Source organism: Dermacentor andersoni, chromosome 9 (assembly GCF_023375885.2).
Source record: "Dermacentor andersoni chromosome 9, qqDerAnde1_hic_scaffold, whole genome shotgun sequence".
NCBI classification, from domain to species: domain Eukaryota; kingdom Metazoa; phylum Arthropoda; class Arachnida; order Ixodida; family Ixodidae; genus Dermacentor; species Dermacentor andersoni.
In genome coordinates, this window is record NC_092822.1 from 73,941,530 (window position 1) to 73,961,889 (window position 20,360).

At 48.2% G+C, this 20,360-nt stretch overlaps 1 protein-coding gene across 5 annotated transcripts in view; it reads right to left on the minus strand.

The window, feature by feature from the left end:
* LOC126528248 (uncharacterized) overlaps positions 1-19,779 on the minus strand; it is a 36,845-nt gene extending 17,066 nt beyond the window's left edge. Inside the window, exons 1-6 of one of the 5 annotated variants that reach the window (XM_055069218.2) lie at positions 18,969-19,779; positions 18,382-18,621; positions 7,424-7,489; positions 5,776-5,817; positions 2,876-2,941; positions 1,469-1,555 (exon numbers count right to left, since the gene is read on the minus strand). In XM_055069218.2, the coding sequence (XP_054925193.1) occupies positions 1,469-1,555; positions 2,876-2,941; positions 5,776-5,817; positions 7,424-7,489; positions 18,382-18,457 (337 nt within the window). In that variant the 5' untranslated portion in view covers positions 18,458-18,621; positions 18,969-19,779. Of the gene's footprint in view, positions 1-1,468; positions 1,556-2,875; positions 2,942-5,775; positions 5,818-7,423; positions 7,490-18,381; positions 18,655-18,968 lie in introns of all 5 variants that reach the window. The other 4 variants (XM_055069217.2, XM_055069219.2, XM_050176137.3 and 1 more) reach the window with 4 other exon arrangements.
* Positions 19,780-20,360: the final 581 nt, after the last annotated feature.

A 20,360-nucleotide genomic window follows, 5' to 3' on the forward strand; every position in this document is an offset into this window, starting at 1 on the left:
CAGAGCTAAAATTGCAGTAACCTACTTTAGTTTGCTTCACTGCTGGTGCAAATTTTCGGCAGCGGCTTAATTGTGTTCACAATTACGGAGCAAGTGGGTTGTGGAGCCTACCGACCGCCGTAGTTGCCTGCCAACGCGGCATCTCTTGTGGCATTCACTGGGGCTTACAGCGTATCAAACAGTGAACTACAGCTAAATCTTTTTTCTCGTATTCCGAGACGTTTGCGGTGAACTAGCCTTCCTTGCTAGCTTTGGGAACGACCGGCAAATATTTGCAGGTCTCGCTGCAACGTCCTAGCCATAAGGAGACCTGTCGGCAGTGGCTTCGCCGACCACACAATGAAGCTCGTCGATATACAGGGTGACCAGCTAATCGTGTGAGCCCCAATAAGCTAGCTGCTTGCCTTCTATTAGCTAATCCCGGCCCTGCAAAGAGTGGGAGTAGCTCGAACAAAAAAAAAATGAAGGTCAAAATTCTGACGAAAGTGCACGTTTAAAACTGCCGGAACACTCGATAAGGCGCTTCATTGCCGACGCTGGAAAAATAATTCTCGTCAGAGTGAAGCCATTTGGGAGCGGAAACACGGGTTCAGCGAACGCGTGGAGGCACATGTCCAATTGTACATAAAAATTGGTAGAGCTAGATTTCAAGATTAGGCACATACACGCTTCTGTAATAACGAATGCCTCAACCGTAGTGAGAACAGAGCTTTCGTAAGCGAAAAAAATGACAAGGTAGAAAAAAAGTCGAAGAAGTCCAAAGCCAACGACCACGCAACGATCCCAAGAAATGCTGAGCGACCCGATGCTATGCGTATGTGATTTTACTGCATGTTTAGGATTGTATTTTTTTAACGTTAAAGTTGAATGAAGCCATTCCGTTAAGATGCATAGCGTGTATTTTAGATCACGTAGCCGTTGATTACGCGCACACACTAGCACTTTCACGGACGACTCTACACTTAAAGAGTATCGCCTTGTGATGGCTGCGCTCGACGGTCAGAGGTTCTGCCATCGTAACGAGGCGCAGTCTGCTCGCAAACGCGAGATCAACGCAGGAACGGTGTCGCGTCGTGGGTCGCTGTAGCGTCTTCAGTTTCAACGAGTAGCGATCTATAGCGTGAAACTCTCGATCCATTTGCCGTGCTCTATCTCCAGATCGATGTTAAAGTCATAACGTCTCGGACTTTGACGCCGTCTGTTCAGGTCTAAATTGCCTTTATTTTTTAATTTTTTTATCGGTAGAAATAGACTCAGTGTACATTATATGAGAGCCAAAGACAACTTGAAGATTAAAAAAGTTTACTGAACCATATAAGGACGCGCGCGCGCGCGCGCACACACACACACACACACACACGCACACACGCACACACAGCTGCCGCGTCCTGGATATTCTACACCGCGGCTTCGTACTCCACAGCACAGAGCGAAAACATCGAAGAGCGGCAGCTCATGTTAGGCCTACCGGAGTTGCCGGGTCCCGGAAGCAGAAGCGGACCAGATACGCCCAATCCATCCGCAGCGTGGATATCATTGGCCTCGTTGTTGGTTTCTGTGCGGGATGGACGCGGAATCAAGAGAAACGGCTGTCAGGAGCACGAAGCATTCAGTGGTCGCAGGCATAGAAGATACCAGCTTACAGCTATAGCTACGCTGCCTCTCCGTCAAGCGGTCTTCTATGACAAGCCTTTTTCTCTGTTGGGCCTCCCGCACCGCGTAAAGCTACTTGATGCGAATAAAGTCCGAAGTGTCAGTGGGACAAAATGCAGGGAGGCAGTTCAACGAAGCGTATATAGGCACGTGCTATCGCCATCCGTGCAGGCTTCACCCCGCTTGTATATACGGCTGGCAAGAGCGCGTGCCGTAAGAGAAAAAAGAGCAGTAAGAGAAAAAAAGAAGAGTAAGAGAAAAAAAGAAGAGTAAGAGAAAAAAAAGAAGAGTAAGAGAGAAAAAAGAAGAGTAAGAGAGAAAAAAGAAGAGTAAGAGAAAAAAAGAAGAGTAAGAGAAAAAAAGAAGAGTAAGAGAAAAAAAGAAGAGTAAGAGAAAACTTGAACAAAGTAGGCATAAGGAGTTCAGCGCATGCGGCAAACATTAACCCGGCGAGAGAATTGTGGGACTAGAAACGGCAGAGCACGTCGTTGCGAGCGACGTCGCGGCGAAAGGCTCCGGGTGAATTTTTTGCCACCAGGCCGGGGTCATCTAACGTGCACCCAAAGCACGGTAAACGAGCGTGTTTTTGGAACACTACACTTAGCACACTTTTGACAGCCGGGCCAAGGCACTATAGCGCCGATAGCTAGACAGATTACGCGAGTTTCCCCACATATAGCTGCCGCTTATCCCGCCCCAAAGGACTGCCTTCAACGATCTCCTAGAATGTGAGAACACGGGGAAGTTTTCAAGCATCCCGCCTTCTAGCATTTCCGAGCGGCAGTGCATTGCCGGACGTGACGTAACATCGTCGAGTGACGTCGAGAGGCGCTCAGGCGGACCTCGATCGCCAGGCTAAACACCGGTCGCCTGCAGACCACCGCCAGTATAGTATCACCGCGTCTTCATGGACGTCACGACGACCAGCTTTGTTTTATCGTTTTTCAACTTCCTAACGAAGACAGCGCATCGTCGCGTATCTCTACGTGTTGCCAGAACTTGAGTGCTATTGCGACAATTTATTGGCTACACGGCGGCGATCCATCAGCTTGCGCACCGCTTACGCAATAAGACAGAGGTTACACACCCGCTATAGCTAGTTGCCGCAGAGAAGAAAAAAAGCTGAGGTGCTTAATTTCGCTTCCACGACACGACAAAGCATGCTACGTTTCTACGCCGCTCGCTGGGTCAACCAAGTAAACGGTCCTACGAACGGACTTACGGAGTTCAGTAGTCGAGGCTGTGGTGTCGTCACCATTGATGGGCGATGCCGAGGTGTGGTCGTAATCTGCATGCCAACACAAGACGGTTGCTTACAATTAAAAATCGACTGATTTCGAATGTGTTACGATTTGCCTTCTGAGCTGTGCTGCAAGCAATGAAGCGGGAAATGAATCCGTGAGCGAGATCAAAGGAGCAAACGGGGAAGGACAGAAAGCGAGCGAGTTAAATATTGCATCGTGCTCAGATATGGTACGATAAGCGGAAGCAATAGATCGTGGCCACCTAGCTGCGCACATGCGAACGGAGAAATGGTTTTTCTCATATTGCACGGAATGTCAGTGTTTCCACCGAATTTCATTAGGTTTCTTACATTCAAAAGGAGAAGTTTAAATACAGCGATTGTAGCCAACCATTCCTTCTTTAATTTAGACCAGTGACTTTCATAAAGCTTGTTTGAAATAGCAGAAATTTTCAATAACGAAACCGAGTTGTACAACTCCTACTAGGCAATAAAAAAATTGTTTCGCAATTCTGTAAATGGCGCCTAATATTACATATTAAGCGGACTAAACTTATGTATCATAAACCGCGCTAAAGCAGGCCGATACCTATATACGCGAGTTCAACACCCTTTCAAATACTGTGACTAATTCCCGTAAGCTATAAATCCACATATCAATTTTGTTCGCTTTGGTGTAGGAACGGATTCTGAGTACATATAACTGCCATATCTGTTTTTTGGTTGGTGCATTACGCATCTGTAAACTTTTTTTTAGTTGCCAATTTTAAGCAATCTTACCAAAGACATCACAAGCCTTAAACATTCCGTCTCCTACAGTCAGTGCATTTAACTTCCCAATCAAATGCAACAAATTTCACTCAAATCACTCCAGGGGTTGCTTCATACAAGTTTCTACGTTTTACATGCACTCGAATAGGTGGGCATCGGAGTTTGCTCCATATAGTAAGCCTTCCTGTTAATGCACTGCTCCTGGGGCAAAACTAAAATAAATCGCGCGCATAAGCTCCTAAGATATCTATGTAATGTATACATTATCTATAGGTATACACTGTACTGTACTGCTTATTACTGCTCAATCAATAACGCCAGAAATAACACTGTAGGAGTTAAATCCTTTTCCGACCTTTAGTAGGACGTTCCTGGGGGCTAGTTGTGTTTGCACACAGCAGATATTCAGCAATGTTTCTTTTTCTTCTTTTTTTAAGGATCGCCACGGAAAAATGGAGACCAAGCTTAAAGCGTTAAAAACGTACGCCTCGGTAAGTTACCACATATATACATCAAAATACTGCACAAAGCGCCGATAACGTACGTGATGTTCCCTTTTTATTTTAACCGGTTGCCCAGAGGGATAATTGGATGACATTGTCAATAGTTGAAACTGCAAATAAAATCGTTATTGCTTTCTCGTTACTAGCACAGTAGGATATTTTTTGTGTGTGTATTGCATGACAAATATTTGTTATGCAATAGTATTTGTTAATGGGAGTGGGGTAGTCGCGAGGAGCCATACCACGCTGAGGACATCTGAACTCTAGAACAATTTTGACGTCTGCAGACACGGAAACTGTTCCACAGCAGCACGGCGAATTCCCAGGTGAGGATTGTACACGAACGCGAACATGAGAAAGCAATGCTCTAATTGCTCTATGTGGATCTCTCTAATGAGATCCGCCTAAGCGCGGTGCATTTCCTTCTTAGCTTTAATTTCATTTGTCTAGGTATAAAATTCTAACACAGACTTAGGAATTGCTACGTCCGTCAGACTTGTCGCGAGTCATGTTAAACCGTTCGTCATCGAGCCGCTAAAACTACATACGTAGCTAAATCTTCGCCGCGAACGTTTAGTTATCACAAACACGAGTTCTAACGTGACATTTCCAACGGTAAAACAAGTATTTTGTCAACTCATTAAACACCCAGCGCTGTTGCAGAGGTTGCGAAAATATGCAATGGACGACAGTGAGAAGGCATGACTCAAGTTCATTCATTGACTGCATTACAGGAGACAGTACAGCGTTAGTGCACTCGGAGGTCCCAAGATTTAATTTGTCGGGGGGGGGGGGGGGGGGGGGGGTGCTGTATACTCTATTGTACGCACTGTGTTGTAGGCGTGCCTTCGTAACCTCGCCTGTATAAAAAAAAAATTGCGCATGTAATCGAACGGACCGGGCCTACTGGCAAGTGCTGTCGCTCGAGAGCTATGGGGTGTCTGAAGGCTTCGATTCTGGAGGAACGCTCGGAAAAGACGCCCCTCCCGCCGTCCCGTCCCCATCTGGCGATCGCAGCAGAGAGTGCCGGTCTATTGTTGCGCATAAACATGAAGGCACATTCTGCAGCAGGTTCTCAAGAGTTTAGAGGGCACTAGGGCGACGTACCGGGAGCTCGCATTGAGAATGTCTATATCAATTTTTAATAGTTTCGCATAAAAGGCGAAGTACTGACAGCGGCAGCAAGGTTTTAGCGCTGTGCTTGAGCCTCTCGGACTAAGCATACGCAGGCGCGACCATGCGCGGACGCGACGTGCTAGGCTGCGTAGAAATTTCTGGCACCCTCAAACACTTTAGCACTCCGTGCAATGGCAGCGCACAGACACCACTACACTACTCGTAAAGCGCGGCGCCAGTGAAAGTAGATCCTCAGATTGTGGGCATTAAATGGCTGAACATCACGGCGACGGCGGTAATTCGCCTGCAGTGTCCATACGAGTGCCATCGCAATAAAGAGGCTGAACATTTCAGGCTCGTACAAAGAGCGTACAGGTGTCTCGTGAATGCACTCCAATAGCGTCAGCGCCTGCCCTTAACACGAACACGGCGCCGGACCTTTGCAAAAAATGGTCCACAAACGTGCGCGAATTCCAACGTTGTACTTACCTGGGAGCGGTCCGCCGACGGTGTTTTCAGGTTCCGGCGGATCTGAAAATAAAAAAAAAAACAAAGGGGGGGGGGGACAAAGTCAACCAGCAACGGCTGCGACAGAAGGTACAAACAGAGCACCAAACACGATGATGCAACCCGCAGGACGTCATGCACCAACCACCAAACCGTCACCTCCAGAAGCGAAGGTTAGTATGTGGAGCACCACGCCCGTATTAGTTAGAGAAAGCATCCGTGTCATAAGGTCAGTGGGGATGGAAAAGCGGTGCAGACGGAAAGGAAATCCGACTTCGCTAGCTCTCGACGTCAAACATGTTTACAGAGGACCGACAAGGAACAGCAACTTAAATGGGCATGCAGCGATATACTTTGTGCCCTTACAGATACAATAAGTCGACATCTGCCTCTCAATTTCAGTGCAGTTGCATTTGTCGTTTGGGTCAAGCATATCTGAGCGCACAAGGATAAGTTCATTTTCAACGTTGTGGATCAACTCTGAAGAATAACTTAAAACGAACAGATTTTCACTGTCCGTCCGACTTCATCTTAATGTATAAGCGTACTGTGCTCGGGGAAGGAGAAAAAAATATCGTCTTGCTTAATATTCGCCGGAGCGATTTTCACTTAGCATGGCTACTCTGGCCCGTCTCGACAGCCAATCGTTATCAGAGGACTTTATATTGAGCCCTTGGCGTGACTAACTAGTTAAGTGAACAAGGCCTTACTTGGCCTTCTTAAACGGTACGGGCCTGGACTCAAGGCTCTGGGGCAGATTTTTCTTGCGATCGTCGCACATCTTGTTATTCCTTTTTTTTGGATTTTTCTTGTCCCGAGCACGGAATAATTTTTAGATGAACGTACTTCAGGCAGGCCTCTCTGCCTTGGTTATTAAACTTTTCTCTCTTCATGTACTGGATAGTCGTCTGATAGAAGTATTTCATAGTCTCATGATAGACGTACTGGATAGCCAGAAAAGAAGGTTCCAGGCGAGTGCTCCAAGAAGCAACTCCGCGCAGAAAGTCATCTTCCTGCTGTCTTATTGCACGAGGCCGACGGGCCTGCCTTGGTTTATCAGCTATGCGGCTACCAGAGACGTAGTGTGGCGCTCCGGATTAATTTTGAACACCTGGGATTCATTAGGTGCATGATGGTTCTTTTTTTGCCAGCGGTTGACCGCTGGCAAAAAAAAAAAAACGCGGGCCCACAATGGTGTAAGTAACGCCGCGTACTACTATCCCTCGCCTGTGCGGCGCGCTTTACATTCCTAGTGGCTCGATTCCTTTATTTCTTTTCGGATACTGTTACAAGCGCTCGTATTCAACAGTTATTTGTTTGCGTACAATAAGCATTGACCGTCACGCCAACACGCACTGCCTGATCAGGCGCGACTATTTTAAGACGCGCACGCTCCCACAGCCAAATCAAAACAGGCTGCGGGAGGCGAAGGCACACGAAACATTCACATGCGTAACCCCAACTGCAACCCGCAGGTCGAAGCGGGGTCTTCGCTTCAGAAAATGACGTGTCCAGCGTACTCGACGACGACGATGAAGCATGCTTTCGTGCGGAAGGTAGGTAGTGCGGGCGTGGCATGTCGTACGAGCAGAGCAACCAGCGAGCGGAATACTTTGGATAGTGGTCATACCCCGGATGTACGGAAGTTCGGTGTGGTGCGCTATCTGCGCGGAAAAACGACTCGGCCGGTGGTCGACTGAAAAAAAAAAAAAAAAAAGAAGACGGCATAACGAAACACTCGTAACGCACAGAATTCCACTGAACTTGACCCCATCGGGGCGTCAATTAAGCCTGTAGATTGAAACCTTCGTTTCAGCACGCATGCCGCACTGATCAAACACCCCGACTTCTCTCCGACTCATTTTACGGAAACTTACACACATTCGAACTTGCAACAAAGGCAAATTCAGAAGCGCTTCAAGATGCTTGCGACACATTTCAAATATTTACATCAGTGCTATCGGCTTCGAACGCACTATGTTTATTGACGTAAAGTAATAGGAGTGGTCGGCGTCTTTAGTTGGCACCGGCGCTACACCTTGAAGAAAAACGTTATCCCAAAATGTGTCGCGCTGTCACAGATGTATAACAGAACAGTCAGTCAGCATATGCATGAACAAAGTTCTGTACACAAGTCCAAAAACCCTGACAAATTATGCATGTGGATATGCAGGTGCATATGCAAGCCCAAGTACTTCTAATTGTCCAAGAACACATACAAAAGCAGTTTTGCAGGCGAGTCAAAAACAATGACGAGTGCAAAATACGAGTGCAAACTGCATAATTGCCTAATTTTTTTTAGATTAGACTTTATAGAAAAAATTTTGTTAGCCAGTTACGCATTTTCATTTCTTGTGCATGATGTGCCTCTTAGAGTGACCCATCTGAAGGAGTAAATTTGTCCTATATACCACAGACGATTTTTTTTAAATTTCTGTTAATGTTTAAAAAAAGAAGAAAAAGCCTGGTATGTTTAAATTACACACGATGCTTGTTTGGGGAAGTAGTTAAAGTAAATAGGGCAAGTTATGGCTCACGTAGCATCACGTAGGAGATATTTCGCACAGGAGGGTTGGATGTTTGAAAGTGTTTAACTAAGCTATAGTATTACAAAAGCAAACACTTTTGGGGCCAAATGGATTGGTTAAAGGGCCCCTACTGATTGTTAAGAAATCACTCACTCTTAAAACAGTTTGCACCCTTTGGGGTGTATGTCCCACAACAATAATCGTCACCTGCCTTGCTTGCGTTTCCTTTCTTGAAAATTCGGCGCTCACTACTTTCCTGTCGAGAATGCTGCGCCACACTGATAACGCGCATGCCGTTCGTGACTGGGAAGTACCGGGCTCGCAGCGTTAAAGAAAGGAAACGCGGGCAAGACAGATGACCATTATTGTTGTGGGACAAGATACGCCCTAAAGGGTGTAAACGTTAAGAGTGTATGGCAGGAGCTATTCCTACAGCTTAATTCAACAACAGTATCAGCTGAAATATGGAATACAAAGGTACAGTAGCAGAGACAGCTTTACCCACAAGCTATATTTTCTAACAACTTTGTTCTACATTGTCAATGCAAACACTAGAGGTGAAATTGAGGTCGTGCAGGCTGCCGCACAGCGTTAAGCATTGTCAATGAATGTCTGCCTTAATTTTTTTGAAGAACGCATGGTGTGCTATTCGTATAGTGCTTATTATCAAGGCTGTTCTACACTGAGGCACATGTAAGATAGTTTGGCCGTAATTTGTAGTTACTATGGACAATAAAAAGACGGCTCAAAGCGCTATCGACAGCGCAAGGCGAAGGGCAAGACGAGAATGCTGTTAAGGTTAGTCTTCGATTAACAGTGAGATGCACGAGCAAGACGATATTGCACGTTGTCAAATCGGGAGCACCGAGGGTGTTCAGAGTTCTAAATAGATCTTATAAAATACATAAAATATATTATAAAATATCTAAAATAATACGCGAAGAGCTTTAAGTGAATTTTCTATGTGCAACCCCAGATCACTGCAGCAATTAATGTCAGATCAAATGCGTAGTAAAGGTGCTTAAGATATGTCGGGAATGAATTATTTTCGACATTTCAATGATGCAACCATAGGCAATTCAAAATGAAGCATTTACCACATGACAGCTGAATGCGTCAGCTGTCATGTCATGCCCTGTCACTATGACAGGGCTCGACTACACTGTAAATACCTCTTCACACAGCCTCACATGCATGACGCTTGCATTAAGTAGCTTGACTCTAAAAAAAGCTTCTAAAAAAGTGGTACGAACTACTGGAGGGTGCAAGAATGTTTCTCTGTCAAGCTTCCGCCTCAAACATCCATTTAACACACACACAAACACAAAATACGAAGAGCAATCAAGCGTACACATATCGCTCAGAAGTGCTTCTCCGCCCCGCGCCCTACAGGATAGGCAGAGCGAGCAGGAAGTCTGAACAGAGCAGCCGTACGGGTCGAAGTCTGATAACGTATGCACGAGCGCGCGCGCGCACACACGCAAAAAGAAGCCTTTCGAGTACCTCTCAACGGTTTATCTCCGAGCACACACCTGTGCTCCAGAGCTCAGAGTCAAAAGAAGACAATGAAAAAGAAAAATATTTCCGTTCTACAAGATGGAACACGGGTTTAAAAATACCGCGTGGATGATTGCGTCGGTAGCCCGCGAGACCAGCGAAAATTAGCCAGAAACTACGAGAGGATGATCGTCAAAGTGAAGCCATAGTTCTCCAGTAAACTTGCTAAAGTGTGCTGCCACGGACGATCATGGGTTAGTTCAGATGGCCAATGCTAGGAGGCGTTTGGGTGCTGTGACGTCACACTGCCTCCAGGATGTGCCCGTTAAGCACATTAAAACACTTGTAGTCGAGGACACATTGTGCACTGGTATCAAGATAGGCCGAAAAATTCAATCTGGGTGTCCGAGGGAAGCAACGGAGAAATCGAACAGCGATTACAGACCGCGGTCGAGGTGGTGGGAGAGTACCTCGTCGGAACCGGTCTCGTCTACTCTCCAGAAAAATCGGAACTCCTCTACCACCTGACACTTAGGGGAAGACCCCCCAAGGCTTACATCCAGCATGCTGAATACGAAGAAATTTGCATACGCACCAAATACGGACATGAAATACCCAGGGTGAAGCAGATTAAGGTGCTCGGACTCATCATAGAATCGAACGGCAACAACGGAGAAACGTTCAGGCATTTGGAGACTAAGATCACGAACACGATGAGGCTCATCAGAAGAATCACCAACAGACATCAGGGTATGAGGGAGGCCAACGTCGTCAGACACTCAGTTATTAGCCACATTACCTATGTGGCCGCCTACCACAACTTGTACGCGGCCGAATATGCCAAACTGAACACCCTCATTAGAAGAGCACACAAGATGGCACTGGGCCTTCCAGACAGCACCAGCACGGAACTTCTGCTACAGCTGGGCGTCCACAACAAGCTTGAAGAGTTAATTGAGGCACACCAAATCTCGCAACTCAAGAGACTAGCGAAGAAGCGAACGGGCAGGAGCATCCTGGACAAACTCGGGATAAGTTATCACAAGCAGCACGGCGACAAGACATCCCTTCCAAGCGCGATCAGGGGAAAGCTGCAGGTGGCTAATATACCCAAGAACATGAGCCCCGAATTCAATCAGGGTCGCGAGAGAGTAGAGCCAAGGCTTTACTCCAAGCCTTCGGTAGGGACAAGGAAGCGCTGTACGTAGACTCTGCAGAATACGAGGATCGACGTGCTTTTGCAGTGGCCGTCCTCAATACCGACAAACAATTTGTCAGTTCTTTTAACATACGTGTCAAAAACCCCGAGGTAGCGGAAGAGGTGGCGATAGCCCTAGCCATCGTTAACTCCAATTGCAGATACGTACTCAGTGACTCGCAGACGGCCGTCAGAAACTATGCACAAGGCAGAATTTCGCCGAAGGCTGAGGCTATACTCAAAGCCAACGCGAACTATGTCACCTCCGAGGAGACAGAGGAGGAACGACACATTATATGGTTCCCGGCTCACACGTCCCCCGACACCCCCGTACCCAACCTCAGCGAGGAGGTCCACCGCGTAGCGCGAGGTCTCACATTCCGCGCCCGCGAAGAAGGATCCTCTCTCGGGGTTGGAAATCCAACGGAGGTATGGACAGAGGGACAGAATGACCAGGTACTGTGATGTTACACAATTTTATCAAAACTCAAGGCGTGTTTATCCGCCCCCTAACCCCAAACTCGACAGGGCCCAAGCGGTAGACTGGAGGCAGCTACAAACAAAGACCTTCCCCAACCCGGTCTGTCTCAGGAGGATATATCCGGACATCTACTCAGACGATAACTGCGAACTATGCGGCAGGGCTCACGCATCTCTTAGACAGAATCTCTGGGAATGCGAGGTTATATGCAGAGAGAATGCAGTTTCCCCAGATGAAGCTGCGGCGCGATGGACGGCCTCGTTGCGCAGCTCAAACCTCGAAAATCAACTATGGGCCATCGAGCAAGCCCGTGAGGCGGCGAGGAGACAGGATTTCCGGACCTCCTCGGGGGCGGCCTAGGCCCAGGCCACGAATTTGCCGGATTGTCAATAAAGTTGTTACGACCACTATTATGAGGCACTCCGAATTATTTTTTTATCACTCGGCATGCTGTCACGCGCAGTTATATCTTAGTGGACGAGAGTATTTCGTACGTCACCCCTATCGAAATGCGCCTGCCGAGAGGAACAATCCACCAAGTGATACTTTATTACACTGCCTCGGCACCTGTCCGGTTTACTCGGCTTCACAGCAGTCATTGCGAAAGGTGGGAGGAGAGTAGCCAACGAAAGCATCGCAGGACCATATACGACCGATTTTTACAGCGCTGTAAAAATATAGTGTCCCGCTGTCAAAATGCTGGTGTTATATCCCCAGCGCTGCGAATCGCACGGCTTGATTCGACAATCGCGGAAAAAAGATTTTTCTAAAGCGATAGCTTTCTTCGGCTGCTTCGCCCACTTTGGATGGATGGCGGCCGATTTCGCACGATAACTAGGAGCGTGAACTTGGGGCCCCCGGGCATGTAATGGCTGCTGTCTTGAGTTGACAACAATGGACCATTGCGCATCTTCCCGAATAGCCGACTCGCTGCTATCTGGCCTAACATACAACTTGGGTCACGCTGGTACCGAGGAGGCAACTTCGGTGCTGTATGCGATTTTGGCCAATGCCCCTAGAATGGATGTGACACGATACGAATCAAGGGTGCTGGAAATACAATAAGATGGTGGGTCGTGGTATCGTTTAGCACTGTGGTCATGGTATCGTCTAGCACTGCCTGCTGATGCTGTCTGATGTGCCCATAAGGTTTTAGATTCACGGGTGGCATATGGATATGCAGGGGATTACAAAAAGAAAGCCACCGTCGAATTTTTCGGACATGACGAAGGGAGAAAAAAAGCCGGTCCTTTCGGCCATGAGATTTCCTAGAAAAAGACAGCTCATTTGTGCAACCTTGCAGAATGGAAACCCAATTTCAAGCGGAGCTTTTTCGACTGTTTCGAGCATTTTCAATAAAAGCTTTAGCTGCCTGTAATTATGGCAGATGCATTAAAACGTTGCCCCTACATGACTTCTGTATATAACGCCTTCCAGATTTGTTAAAGATTGTTTTTACAAAGGCTGTATATCATACACTTAAGTTCGCCAGAACATTTGCCCTAGTGCCACAATCCACACTTCAAACTTGAAGCACACATCACTTATAGCGTGTTCCCCATTTCCTGAAAATATTAAATTTCAGCCATCTTTGGTTCTCTAAGGCAAGTGGGAAAACTTAAGCGTTTCATATATAACGCCTCCTAATTGGCCTAAACCACTGATAGACACACACCAATACTTGCTTGCCACATTAGCCACATTGTCTCAACATAAACTTCGCTACAGGCGTTTAGTTTTCTTTTTACCTGATTTCAACAAACACTGAAAACTGGCACAGAACGAAAAATATAGGGGACTCCGGCGCTAGTATTTACGAAAGCTGAAAGCGTCGCGGTTCAGCCAGCGTGTCAACTACGGTTAGTACATGGTTTTGCCTAAACTACCGGCTTCTCGCAGCTTTGAGACTTTACAAGGTGACCTTCAACAAAACATTGCTTTATAAATACCACACTTCGCAGTTACTGCACATGCGCGCGGAGTCATTACCATCCGTGTTTAGAAAAAAATAAACAGGGTGCTTTGAAATTCAGGTCAACAAAAACAGATAGAGTATCGTAAACAAAGAGACGAGGTCATCGACGCCAAAATAATGAAAATCGGACAAATCTCTAATATGGATCATTCCGGCCCGCGGCTGTTGATAGCGCCAGAGTTTCCCGTAGTGTCCGAGGAAATGCATTGGAGTTACACTTTTCTTTAAGAAGCCACTGTTTTACGCATTATTACGCAAAAGTAACTGGAACACCAATGCATTTCGACGTACACTTGGAGAATTAATATCTCGGAACTGGTGCTGTACAGAGAATTCGTTCGAAATGGATAGACCATGCGTGCGAACTCAGCGGCTATGATTCGCAGATTGAAATATGTGGCAAAAGTAATTAAAGATCACTTAGCTTATTTATGTTAATTATTCAACTGAACGTTTTGATTTCTCGTTGAAGTAATGGCCGTCTCATCGAGTAATTCAGATCATTGGTTAGAATTGTGCCGTCTGCCGTAGGCAATGTAAAAAATTTGGTGCAGCTAAAGAAACGCCCTGTATATTGTATGCATATTGAGAGGAAACAAGGCGCGTTCTATAGACAAGTAAATGGAGTGTTTCCGTGACGAAACGTCAATCTTGCAGCGAAGCACACACTGTCGATGCAGACGAGGGGCAGAAGGCTGGAAAACTCAAGCCATGTGTTAGGCACGTTTCCGAAGGTGCAGTAATACAGTCGAACCCAGTTACAGCGAACAGACCAGTGCGCTAAAGCTAGTTCAATACATTCGGTAATTACGCCACATTACATTAGGCATGCTAAAACTCGCCTATACCTAAAAACTGTGTGATGAGTTCGTTATACACTATTACCTTCGGAGGACCAGAAAACTAAACCAAGAAAGGAATCTTTTTTTAACTGCACTGGGAGTTCCATAAGATCTCGTACTAAGCAACAAAAATGTTAAAAATTTACATGTTTCTTTCTCTTCATTTTCGATCTGCGAAGCAAGAAGTACAATTAGTGCCCTACAGTTCTAAAACGCAGCCCCCGTGAACAGTTGACAGCAACTAAATTGTAGGTAGGGGCACAGCTCTTTACGCTTGGGCTCGTGTTACAACGACAGTCATGTACGATGTAGCCGGGATGCCAGTTAAAGCATTGCTTTTTCATTCAAAGGGAAAGGAGGAGAAATTAACTGCAAAGTACTGCCGGCGTAGAGTGCCGTGCTTGAAGGTGTGACCTGTACGAGAGCTTCTGGGACGATCATAAATGAAGTACCAATGAAGTCTCTCACGCGTCCCGCTTGTCGAAGGTATCGCGGAACTTTGTTGTTCCGACTAAAGCTCTTCCGTCAACGCACCGCGACTTCGTCGGCCAAAACGTACGAGGAGGCTTTATAGTCTGAACTCCAACAGTCGAACGGGCATTTCTTTCGTTTAAGTTACGCTATGCAAAAGCTACAAATGAGTTGATAAAATTTCAATAAATTGACTTCTTTTATAGTTGTTAGGTTGACTCATGGGTAGAGTTTGGTGCATATTTTGGCAGTCGGTACAACTAAAACTGGGCAAATCGCAACGACAGACGGCGTAAGCAAAAGACCTGGTGCAGGCGTTATATACGCTCACCTCTTTCAGGACAGTCTCGGAATGTACAAGTGCATGCGAGGTTCATGTGTGCTTAGCTTTACCTCCGACTTCGTAGCGCGGAACTGCGTCATTTCCTCCGGACGCAAATGTGCACGAGCTTCGCGTATATTTTTTAAGACTGTCCGCAAACAAACAGTTGAGAGCAGCGTCTCTCGTTTGTACCGCGAGTTTCGGCTCGCACGTTTCCTCTAGGGTGTTTGACACTCCTAGGTTGAGGGTCGTCCATGTTGATGTGCACGGTGGTAAACCTAGGGCGGTTTTGACACCCTTCCTGATGAGGATGTCTACCTTGTTTCTCTCTGTTTTAGTTGTCTTTAAGTACGGGATAGCGTAGGTGACTCGGCTGATGATGAAAGAGTGGACAAGCCTTAGTAGGTTCGCCTCCATCCCCGCGTTTTTGTTTGCTATCCTTTTGAGAAGCCTGCAAGCCAAGCCCAGTTCGCCGCTGGAAGCCAAGTGATTCCGGCCGACGTCTAGGGGGAAGGTAGACGGTGAAAGGGGGAGCTCCGTCTGGCCCCGATCACCCATACTCTGACAGGTGCAAATAAAGTGCTCTCTCTCTCTCTCTCTCTCATATGTACAATCGGTGTCTTTATGAAACGCACACACGCGAGCCCGTGAAGAGCAGCATCGCAGGCCACGTGTTGCGAGGCCGGTGCCGCGGTGAGATGCGAAAACGGAAGGAGAGGAGGACACCGTTAGTCTGCTTGCAACCCGTGCCATTCTTTTTTTACCTTAATCCTTGTGGCACGCCTGCAAACATGCTATTTCATTTGAATTTGAAATGGACGGGTTCCATCTATCGCAGCTGCGGAAACTGAGTATGACAGCTAGCACGACTGTCTTATCAGATTGCGCGTTTCTCCGTTCGCGTGCAGCGACGATACAGAAAGGAGGAAACGTGGGATCAGCGGTGCAGGCAGTAGAGGGGAACGGCAACCACTCCCTCCTTTCTCGCATCTCGCCGCCCCTGGCCGCGCGAGTTGTTTACGACCATTATAGATTAGCAGCTTGGGGCTTGGTTTTAAATGCTGATGTTCGCAGCGCAAAACGTAGAAGTTGCGGTGTCGCCTTCTCGTGTCCATTTACGTTTGGCGCCGCTAACACTAGGGTGCTGACGACGAGGCTCTTTGCCACGTGCTCGCGTGCCCATGAAGATGGCATTCGTACTTCCCTAACCTATACGTGTCGTCGCGACTCTGTTTGGTTTGGTTGATAGCTTGTTCCCATAAAGGACGTGCCCGACGATTAGAGGCGTCCTGTACAAGAACGGTGCGTTTTTTCCGTATACGCCACAACCATGACGTTTATTAACCTTGGCAATATGGTTAAGTTGAGCCAGTTTTATTGACGGACCGGAGAGGCCAACAGAGAGCAGCCCTTTGCCCTCGCGACAAGATAGCGGGAGGAAATTCCTCGCCGGTGTCACGAACACGCTTGGTTGCAACTTTCGTGTTTATCGCAGTTAATGCAGAAACCTTGCAGACCATTACGGCTGCCACAAGATAGGGGCGTGTCACGCGAAACGTTGACGCTTAACGTAGAAAACTGCCCGAAAGCTTGTGGTAGACTGTCGCTTATACGCAGAAGGGATTAGACATTGCTCGCAAGACTTGTGAACCAGAACAGCATGATACGCATGAAAAGTGTACGTCGACCATAGTGAAATAAAAAAAAAATATTGTGCGCCGCGTTTTCAACTCGGAAAAAACACGCGCATTCGACGAAACACTTTGCGCTAATAAAGTCTTAAGCGAAATCAGTCGAAGGGTGGAGGAGAGAACTTTGAAACAACTAAATTTTGAGCACTGCCAAAGCTCAAGCAGGACGACCGTATCTCTTTTTTTATAGGACGCGCCATAGCTACGAAGCTTAGAGCTAAACGCGCGAATTAATTTAACCGATTGCATTAACTCTGGAAAGTCCTTCATCGCATTTAAACAGGTGCCAGCATTTCCAATGCTCCCGCCCCCAGTCCGCAACCGTTATGGAGACGACAAAACAAAAAGAAAGATCGGACCTGAAAACTGCCATGCGTCCTTACTTCTGAGGCAGAAGTTGCATACAGGCGATACCTAAATAAAAATCGAGAGCCGCTTAACCGTATACACAACTGCCTACGGTAAGCCATCCCGATATTCGCGAAGTAGATTCCGAAGGTTGCGGTTTCTTTGGCAACAGAGTTTACCACGTTCTGCCACTCGTCGATACAGCGGGTTTCGTCAGGTCATGAAGCACTGAATGCTTTCTTGACAAAAAGAAAAAAACAATTCAAGCGAGATTTCAGCCACGGCATTCCGCAACGTCTGGTGCCCCATTCGGGCTACTCAAGTACGCTATCTTATCGCCGCCAAGAGTTTACGAGCACGCAGAAGAACATCGTTTTCATTCCGTTGTTCCGTGTGCTCAGGCAACGGCGGATTCTTCGCGCGAACAGAAGCTGGATGCACTTTGACTGCTATGACTGCAACGCTATATTATGTGTACCACTATCGGCAATGAATTCGACTGGCGAGAAATTGCGGTCACAGTGGCAGAAGTGCTACCAGTAGAGAAATTAAGGATCCTGCGCGAGTATAGAACAAGGCGATGCTGCAAGCGCAATGACGCATACAAGAGTCTACACCATTTGCACGTATTACTTTAATGAAATGACACGTCGTGTGCTTTAATTTTACGTGTTAGCATCGGTACACGTTCGTTCGATACACTCGATCATGGAGGCGGATTACGTCAGATAGCTTGACTTTTTTTCCTCTCCCCTAAAGTGCGTGGAACAAGCACGCCGCGCATCCAAATAAGTTTTCCAAACTTCGGTAAGGCACTCCATGCAGATTGTTTGATTTGCAAACTTGGGAACAAAGTTACGAGACCACCGCTCGAAGAACAAACTGTCCACGTGATTCCGGTGCAAGTATTTGTGGACCGCAAGGCGTTTACTCACGAAATTTAAGGCTGACTTTCCAATTCTCTAGGTACCTGTGTGTGTACCGAAGTCATCTTTGAACGGCCGTCGAAAGCGTTAGCCGTTGAACTAGCACGTCCCCCTTCGCGCAGAAGTTCTGAAGCGTTACCCAGTATAACCAGGAATCATTCTACATTTCACAGCGGTAACATCGTTTCGCTCTGCACCTGGCCTTCCAAAGGTCAACAACGATAACGCTATGGCGAGCGCCAAGATTACATCTGTTGCACTGGCGTTATCGAGAAGAAAAAAAGCGAAAGGAAAAGGGCGGAGGCTCACCAGCGTTGAGTTGTGCCGATGCGAGATGCGACAGCAGCAAAAGCAGGAACACGCCCTTTCGGTGTCCCGTAGACATCTTCAGCTCAGCGGGAGTCGAGGGCTACGCAGACGGCGGGAAATACGAAACTGGGAGTCGTCCCTCAGTGGCTCGGGCCTCGATACTACGAACGGCGGGTGAGAGGGTGCAAGCGCGGACGGCCGGGGTCTCCTTTTGTCTTCGGCGCAGTCGAACACTTCCCCCTGCAAGCGGAGACGACGTCTCTCCGCCACTGCCTGTCAATCAGGAACGAACGGGCCCTTCTTAACGCAGTGGTAAACACAATACGCATCCTATCGAGCCCGGGTTACCGGTTTCGCAAAGAGACGCGGCTTTCTTTTCCTCCGCGCAACGAGCGCGGCGTGGTTAAAGACGACGGGACAGACAGCGCAACGTTTTCCGGCACGCGCCCGTCCCGTCCGTCTGCGGAAACGCCGCCGCGCAACTTTCCTTTGCAGGGCGCGTATTCTTTCTAAACAGGATACGCGCGCCGTCAGCACAACGCATCGCGGCTGCGTTGCAGCAGATACATACGAGGAGTTTAGCGAACCTGAGAAGGAACGACGTAGAAGCGGCCGAAGACGAAGATGCCGACGCCGCTCCGAGTCCACCGGGGCGCTGTGACGAGGTTGCTTCCCGGCTCGTGGGCGTTGAGTGGGTCACGGCTACTGTGCAAGACGAGGCTCGTTGCAAGTCACGGTCCGCGCCAAAGCTCGGTGGTCTCTTGATTTCCCGAACGTTCGCCCGCTGATTCTTGCTTCGATGCGATTTGGGGACGGTTCAGCAGGACGTGCACGCGGGCACCGACCAAAGCAGAGTCGGAGAAACGCCTGTTGTCGGTGCTGAGTGACAACAAGGCTAACAAGCAAATGCGACGTTCTCGTGGCTACTGCAACGCCCCCAGACACGGCAGGTTGGCAGCGGAGAGCAGCACAGAGGACAGGATGGGAATAGTAGAGAACGCGGCACTCTCGTCTGCGCTAGGAGGGGAAGGGAGAGACGTCTGGCCGGGCTATTACAACGATATAGACGACGACGGCTATGTTCCCAGCAATAAACACACGTGGGAAGGCGTGTGCGGCCCTTTCACGGTGTAGTGTGAAGGCGCCCTTTCGACGGACCGAGCCGCGTCTCTTCTTCGGCCGGCTTGTGCGCCGCACACAATGGGTGGATGTTCGATGCCGGCGAACCCGAGAGCGGTCCACCGCGTGCGACCGATACAGACAGAGCGAGCGTACTACTGACAGAAGATGCGAAACGGGCAAGGGGGGCGAATGAACGCTGCCGGTCGCCGATGGGGGCTCTGACACCGAATCCACTCGCGCGGTGGTGGGATCAAGCGCGTGGGGCTTCTTTCTTCCCCCCACCCCTCGCCCTTTCGCTTCTTGCCGTCGTCTGCATAGGTGGCGCGCCGTACGCCGGCGCAAATCAGATTACGCGGCACCTATCCTTTATCGCGGACTTTGCCTGGCGACGACGTCCACGCACGCCTCCCCCTCTCCCTCTTTCGTTGTTCACCGTCGCGCCGCAGGTTGTTGCTTGTATGTACGTCACTCCTTTATTTATTTCGTTCCATCGTTTTATCTTTATTTTTCTCTCTTTGGCTTCACTGGCTCTCTCGTATCGACGCGAATGAGTCGGCCCTTGCCTACCGGGCGCGGCGGACAGCGACGTGCCTGCTCGCTCGAAGAAGGCCGGAAGCCTTCCTCAGCTTACTTGCGGAAACCGAAAGCGAGTCTTGAGGCGACCGCACGCTGAATGGACGGGGTACTCAAAACGAAGCTGTGGTGACCTGTATGCCACCTGTAACTGTGGCTGTGCTGTTGGGGACGAGTTCGACCGTCGACGGTTCGATTACAGGCCGCTAAGGCTGCAATACAGTAGGAGACGAATGCAAAAACGCCCGCGTCGACATCTTTGAAAAATAATGAATCCAATGCGC